The 7,800-nt window shown below is 39.0% G+C and overlaps 1 protein-coding gene across 1 annotated transcript in view; it reads left to right on the top strand.

Annotated features, from left to right (window-relative positions):
- Ranbp21 (exportin-5-like protein Ranbp21) overlaps positions 1 to 1,593 on the top strand; it is a 35,253-nt gene extending 33,660 nt beyond the window's left edge. The window contains exons 15-17 of the mRNA XM_080285596.1: positions 1 to 106; positions 429 to 572; positions 1,229 to 1,593. The exon at positions 1 to 106 is cut by the window's left edge and continues 138 nt beyond it. Of these exons, the coding sequence (XP_080141722.1) occupies positions 1 to 106; positions 429 to 572; positions 1,229 to 1,411 (433 nt within the window). The 3' untranslated portion in view covers positions 1,412 to 1,593. The remainder of the gene's footprint in view (positions 107 to 428; positions 573 to 1,228) is intronic.
- The last annotated feature ends 6,207 nt before the right edge of the window (positions 1,594 to 7,800 follow it).

Raw genomic sequence — 7,800 nt, 5'->3', positions numbered from 1 at the left:
ACTACACACCCATGGGCAGCATGATGCCAACCAGAGTGCCCTCTTGTCTCTCGGTCTTACCACATATGAGGCATTCTGCCCTGCGTTCCCTGATCATCTCCGCCAGGTAAATTTAATTCTATCCATTTTTTTTTTTTCACCTTATTTTAGCTTTGGCTGGTGTACTAACAGGTTTCTTGAAGTATGGGAAGCCATATGGCTTGTCTCTCATTGTAGTCACCTGATGGTTGCTCTCACTCACTTTAGTACTTGTCACTGAATGTAGTCACAAGAAAATAGCATGCATTGAGTGAGTTGACAGTAGCCATCTGCAGCTACCATTTTCAGTCTTTCCATCATGTGTGTTTGAAAGCTGCATACCGTATTTATTAATGAAAATGAGATTAGGGTGAAGATGACATCTTGCTCCATCTCCCTTAACCTTACAGGTGCTGATGGGGCTGCCAGGGGTGAAGTTGGAGGATGTGGGCAGGTTCGAGGAAAAACTCCAGGGTAGTTTAGCCAACCCAGGCACCAAAAACACTAAACTAGAGAGAGTGAAGAAAGACTTGTTTAAGAAGATTGTTTCGCAGGTATTGTGCTTTTATTTGTTGCATTTTGTTTTTTGTTGTAATTAACCATGAAATTGGACTGATGTTTTTCAGTATTAAGTGCTTGTATAGAATTGTGCTTTTTATAATTGAAATTAAACTTGTAATATTTTATTATTGTTTTGAAAGAAGTGTATCACAGAAGGCGAATGAAAGAGGTCGGGGTAGGAAGTTGAAGGTCCCATACGTTAGTATTGGTTGAAGAACATGGCAACCTCATTGCTGAACACATGATTCAAGTAGCCTTATACCTAATGGGGGAGGGAAGGGGAATAATTTTTCCCCTGAGTGTTTTCCCAAGTGATTTTTCACATCCATGCTGTGGATTTCTCCTACTCATGCGAATGTAAGAAACTGAGTACAGGTGACAATTTGGAAAATTGCAGTCAGGTACAAAAATGAGTCATTTGAGCATTCATAACTTGTGATTTTATTTTATTTTTTAATAGAAATACTATATTTTGATATCCACCAAACACCTACTTTCCAGTACGGTAGATGTTTTATTTCATTTGCCTCTGTGGAAGTCCCAAACACTTGTGGGGGGCTATAATCAGTACTTTGAAGTAGGGCTAATTGTAAGATAGTCCAGGGATCACATCAACATCAGTAACGTATTTTTATCTAATTTTTATTAGATTGTTGGTAAAAATGTTGGCCAAGCATTCAAGAAGGAGGTGCACATGGCCAACTTGCCGCCGATGTTCAAGAACCCACGGCCAAAGCAACCTCGAGTGGACGATACAGATGCCGACATTGGCCTGTGCTCACTGTTTGGACCTGAGGGCGATGCTAATGGCCACCAGCTGATCACTAGTTAATTTCAGATGAGGATGCTTTGTAGAAAGGTTGTCCCTAGAGTTATGAAGTGGAAGCCATTTACGAGTCTGTCATCGTCTTTACAAGTCACTTTGATCTGGTAAGTGGAAGGTGGTGGTGATGGTAGATTTGTTTGACATTTTGAACTACAGGTTATGTAGATGGTTGATAGTTTCTGATGTGTAGGGTAGTGATTGATTGTTGTAAGGATTTTTTTTTTTTTTTTTTTTTTCCTTCAAAATTGAGAAGTTGATTGCTGGTTTTGTTGACAATTTCTTTAGATATGCATATAAGAGATTAATTGTCGTGTGGAGTGCAGATACCTACCAAAGGGGAGAAAGAGAGAGAGAGAGAGAGATATTGGGGAAGTGATGTAGCAAGTCGAGTCTTGTTAAATGTGAAGTTGAGTAGCACTGCCTTACTCCTGTGGTGATATTTTTGAAACCTTCGTCCAGTGAGTTTTTAAGAGAATGGAAGAAGTGTCTAGATACATAAACTGTACTGAACTGTGTATGTGACAGAATCCATTAGCTGACATTTTCTGTACAGCGTGTGAAAGATTTTTATCATATTTGACAGGAAGAAGGGATTACAGTTTCTCCACTGTTATTTTACAGATAGAAGAAAATAGCTATCAAGCAAGAAACCTGTGAACAGGAATTTGTATTCCAAAAATTTTTAGTTATTAGATATCTGACTGAAGGAATATACTTGTCTTTTTTCACACCTCAGTTCAGTAATTTGGATTACTGTAATAAGTTAAGCTTCGGTAGAAGTAAACATTTCAGTAGCCCTGTAAAAATATAGTTGTGAACTGGTTACTACCAGTTGAGAAATGGACCTTTGATCATTTAAAATGTAAGGTATGCAAAGTTCAGTTGTAGGAGACAGTTTCATTACACTTCTGAAATTAAGTGATGTTGACCATAGCAGAGTTTGCTTATTAGATGACGTTCAGCAATCTCATATTTCTTGGAAATAATGGTAATTGAGTACCTGGAGGATTTGATACTGGGAGGTTTTATTATAATAATAATTCATGTGCTTCTGTGATTGTGAAGCCTACCTGAGACTGGATATACAGTATCGTACCTTATATTTTCATCGACATTATGATAGTACATTCTGTGCACTACTGGTGTAAACTGAGGGGTCTTGTACGTGCAGTGTTGTTATGGCATGTGTGCCTCATTGTTCAGCAAAGCCCTGACTGTGCCTAAGTTTATACTACAATGCACTATCACAGTTTGAGTAAATAAGAACAAACCCAGAATCATTTAATTACGGAGTAAATGTTGGATCAGCCTAGTCTGTGACCCCCAAAACATGAATACACAATACTGTTCTAATATTTACTCCAGAGATTAGCTTTATGCATAATCTTGGGCTTTGTATCCAGTCATCAGCTATTCATTTGAATAGCATGATATATATGTATATATATATATATATATATATAACATCCATCCATCCATCCATCATCCAATCCTACGTTGCCCTATGAGGAGCGTAGGCGCCCGGTGCTAGGCAAGTTGGTCCTGACATTTAAGATGAGAGTGACCAGCCTCACTCATCCCTGAGTGGCATTACGTGAGCAATAAACCCCAACCACCCCGTGGATATAAACCTTCACTGGCTCAATCCGATTGGAGCGCCATAATTACCCATGTAACCACCAGTCGCCAAAATTTGGTTATGCAGTTACCACCCAGCGTAGTAAATTGTTTCCTGGTGTACAGGAAACCATTTGGCTTGTCACTCAGTGTAGAGTCACACACAGGGAGAAGGAAGAGGAAAGAATGAAGGAAAGAAAGACAGAAGAGGGAGCAGAAAGTCACCCGGAGGCAGAAGGATGAGGAAAGAATGAAGGAAAGAAAGACAGAAGAGGGAGCATAATGTCACCCAGAGGCAGAAGGATGAGGAAAGAATGAAGGAAAGAAAAACAGAAGAGGATGAAGGGAAAGCAGGATGGAGGAGAGGAAAGGGCAGACACCTGAGAGCAGCACTACGTCGAGTGAGTGGATGGTGATATATATATATATATATATATATATATATATATAAGGGATATAGGGTGTGTGCAACTAGTGCCCCTGGTTAAAAGGTATGTGAGATTTGGATATCTTGGCTGTGAACTCTGTTCATTGTCATAATTTTACATCTTTGAAACTGAATATGTTTACAATGCTCGATTTTATTAGTTTAACTGTACAGCCTTGTGAAATGCACAGGGACAGCGTAATATAAACATGTTATTGTATTTGTATACTAAATTGTTTTTGATTATTAGTACATATAATATAAGTTTTAAATCCAGATTCTGCATTATATTGTGATAAAGTATGCGTAATTTTTGAAGATAAAAAAATGCAATATAAATACTGTAATGATCAAACAAAAGTGCAGTAGTCAAGTGACAGGTAATAATTATAATGACTAAGGCAGCTGTGTATTATAGTTATTTATCACAGTTAGCTTCATCTCCAGGTGAAATGGGTTTTGACTTATGATTGCCCTTTTTATTTATTTTTTTTTTTCCAATGCAAGGATGCCTAACTAACTTAGGATAGTGACTGTTGTAACACTTCCCCATTTTATACATATTTAAAGCACTGTAGCAGCATAAGCCAAAGCCAAAACTTGAATACAGTAGAATTTGTGGTAGATTCCCTCTTAATTAGGATATTAAGATCAAAAGAGCAACATTTGATGCATTGTTTATTACTGGCGATTGATTGGTGTAGTTGATTAATGCAGCATTGTGTAGTTGTTACTTGTTATACCCAGAGATGGAAACATGTTATCATATCTAGTGAGTTACTGTCATTTTTCATTTTGTTTTGTATGTTATGTGTTATTTTCCAGGTCACTCATGTACTTTTATGTTCATTTTAGTAATCTCTGTCTATATTCTCATTCCCTTTGCTGATTTTTGCTATGCAGACTGTGATATAACATTGTTTTTAACCATCTATGGCTGTGCTCCATAAACTGCCATATATCATAAGAAAGAGGTTTGTTGGATACTCACGTGATCTACTACTTGTTTTAAGCCTAGATATCTGGAAATGGGGATGGGGAGATTAGTATCTCTTTGGAAGATCAGTTCCTCTTATGTGAGAACTGGTCTTCTGTGCAAATTAATGCACATATACTGGTAAGTGAAGCTGGAAGTTTTACAAAACATACTGTAGAAGCTTCTAACTAAGGGTCACTTCCACAGTCAGTGTGTTTACATCTTATCAAATGTATCCCCAACATGGTAAGCATCATTGTGGAGAAAAGGAACTCACAAAAAATGTTAATAGTTCATGTGCTTGCCAACATCACTGCCAAAGGTGATTGTGGAAGTGAAAACAGAAGACCGAAAGGGTTTTATTGGCTAACGTCTTTACATAAGTAGCATCTGTGGAAGCAGCCATTAGTTTATTCTCAAAAAACTTAGATTAGTGGATGTTGTAGATTAGATGAAGAGTAATGTGTTGGTACTGTACATGAGGAAATGTGATACACCAAATCAGTATGACTTCCCACTTTTATTTAGGTAAGCAGATTTTCATACTGATCTCTTGGCCATTAGAAGGGGAACTTGTAAAGCTAATGGAGGATTTGATAACCATTGTGATAAAATGTGTCCTGTAAGGTGGAAGTCTCTTAAGATGAATTGTAGGCAGGCATTGTGTTTGTAGGGATACCAATCCTACCACAGTTGTTCAACCTATCCTAATGCACGATGACTCTTTCTGTGAGATGATTAATTGTTGTTATATTCGTGCTATGTTCAGATGAGTCTAATCAGCACTGACCAGACTTTTTGAATGGTAGGGTTAAAACCTGTATTAACTCATTCATACAAGGGTACACTATGGAGCTGAATAAAATCATCTGGTAGTAGCTAGAGTAAAACAGATGACATGATGAAGGAGTTATATCTCTTCCAGTCTAAATATACATCTCAGTATAATTTCACATATCCTTCCTTGATTAAACTCTGCACAACCTGATGTGTGGTCGTCAGAAAATCCAACGTAAGTCAGATGCATTGTCAGGACATACCCTATGGGTGCAGGCTTTACAGTGTGTAGTCACATGTGACGCTTTTTATTGTAATTTAAAAAGCATGTTTGTTGAATGTGATATTCTAGTACAAAGAGATGAACATTGAGATGTCATGGTAGGCTTGAGGTCATTGTGATACTGCAAGATGCACATCAAAGCCTTGTAACTGATCCCATTTAAATTTATGAATAACTTCGTTCATTTTCAGGATGCCACATGTGTTGATTTAGTGATATAATTAGGTGAACCACTTGTCTCTAAGATGTTTCTTTCTCAGACTCAAGATAAATATAGTAAAAAATACATAACAGGTATTTCTTTTTTTTCATGGACTTAAGGTTTTCATTTTTATCAAAAGGGGACTGAAAAGAAAAGAGTTGGGTTATGTGAGAGTACTTGTTGCCAATGTGAAATGATATGTGAGTGGTAACCGTGTAACCAGATGGCCCATGGTGGTCTGATGGGTTAAGGCAGTCCAGCTGGATGTGTCCCATCCGAGGAGTGGTTGGGGTTTGTTACCCAAATAATGACACTGGGGCAAATGAGGCTGACCACCCTAGCCTTGAATTTCGAGCCTGAGTATCCTGTCCCTAGGCCTCTATTCTTCTGACAGGGCCAAAGAAGGATTGGATGATGGGTGGATGGAAGTATGTTATGATCAATAGGCTATCCCTCAAAATATTTTGTAGGTTACAGTATTTAATTCCACACTCATACATTGCTAACTTCCCACACTAGTGTGTCAATGTGGGCACTAATACACCTTCATGCAGTTCTCTTGCAGCATTCATATTCATTCTCCTGTTTAATACCAGTCTTCACAGTGTCAGCCACCGGCATCCTTGAGTTACCCTAGTGTCCACATCCCTTACATATTTACCTTCCTTTTATGGCACTTCACATAACTAATTGATTTCTCACCTAAGGACTTGAGCCTGCTGCTTTTGCGCCATTTGCTGTGTATCTTCAGTGAGTTTAGGACTGCCTCATTTCATTTCATTTGAAAGTTTGTAGTTTCTGAATGATGTGGTTTATGATGGCAGGTATGGGAGAAAGATGGATAAAAGTGAAGAGTGATCACATGAGGAATAACTACAAGCTTGAGGATGATAGGGTCTCTCCATTAGCAGCTAGCCTGTTCTGGAGCCACAGCACAGAACTGGTGGTCCATGAACGTTATGTAATTGAAATACACGTAAATAAAGGTAAGTGATTCTAGCTTTCTTGTAAAAATAAAAATTTTTCTCAATATTCACCACTTGCCCACCCACTCATTCACATTCTTACACATGCTCATGCACTCTACAAGTAGTCTTTGCTTTAGAGTACATGCCGTGGTTACAGTACCCCTATGTACCTTGCATAACAGGTGATCCAGATGTGCACTTTGTTTATACTTGGTACTTCAGTGATGCCCGTCCCATGTATTTATGGATGCATGCATAAATGCAATGAGGTTTTGTGTTTTTTCGCATCTGCCTTTCTGCCCATATAGAAATGATCCATGATTGTTAAGAGGTGGTCAGACTTGAGTGTTGTTGTGAATGTTGGACATGTGCATATTTTGATGCAATGCGATACATGTTTGGAAGACTATATGTACCAGAGCGAGGGGATTAACCCCTGTCCACCAGCTGACGTGAATAGCTGTCACGATTTTGGACACAGAGCAACGCCGGTTAACGTGTATAGACGCAGGTGTCCTCCCGCCACCTTTTGAACTTTAACTTATCCTTACTCATCGATGAAACCACCTGGAGACATGGGGATACTTTCATTTGAAAGAGGAAGAGTTGGTGTCTTATGTTTCTTTAATTTTTTTCTCTGGCTGTTATAGTTTGGCAGATATTAGGGTTTGAAGGAAGGGTATTTTTTTTTGTCAGATATCCCCCATAGGGAAGAGCGTGCAACATCGGAAAATCCCTGTCGTGTAGGGGTTTGGTTCTTGGGTGGATGCCACAGTTGCATCTCCACCCAGTCAACTGGGGTACCATAGTATGTTCCACATTGCCTCATTATATGACTGTATGGTTATTGCCCAGTGGTGTAAATGATCTGAGTTACACGAAACCATTTGCCTTGTCACCCAGTGTAGAGCCACCTGAAGGATGGGAGAAATAGAAAGGGAGGGGGGAGAATGAAAGAGGGATGCTGTGGAGCTTGCAATGGTGCCTCTGTTTACTGGATGGACAGACAAAACTGCACTGTCCATCCAGGAACTAAACCTACACTCTTCCCTGTGCCTTACTGTTGCAAGGTGTTGTCAGCCACAAGGGAACGTCAGTCCGCTATATGGAATTGTCCAGTAGGGCCAGTTGCTTACCTGCAGTTG

This window comes from Coenobita brevimanus, chromosome 107, assembly GCF_032717465.1.
Source record: "Coenobita brevimanus isolate Jiangsu-jjx chromosome 107, ASM3271746v2, whole genome shotgun sequence".
NCBI classification, from domain to species: Eukaryota; Metazoa; Arthropoda; class Malacostraca; order Decapoda; family Coenobitidae; genus Coenobita; species Coenobita brevimanus.
The sequence above is the reverse complement of the archived record's forward strand: the minus strand, read 5'-3'. Positions and strand labels throughout refer to the sequence as shown.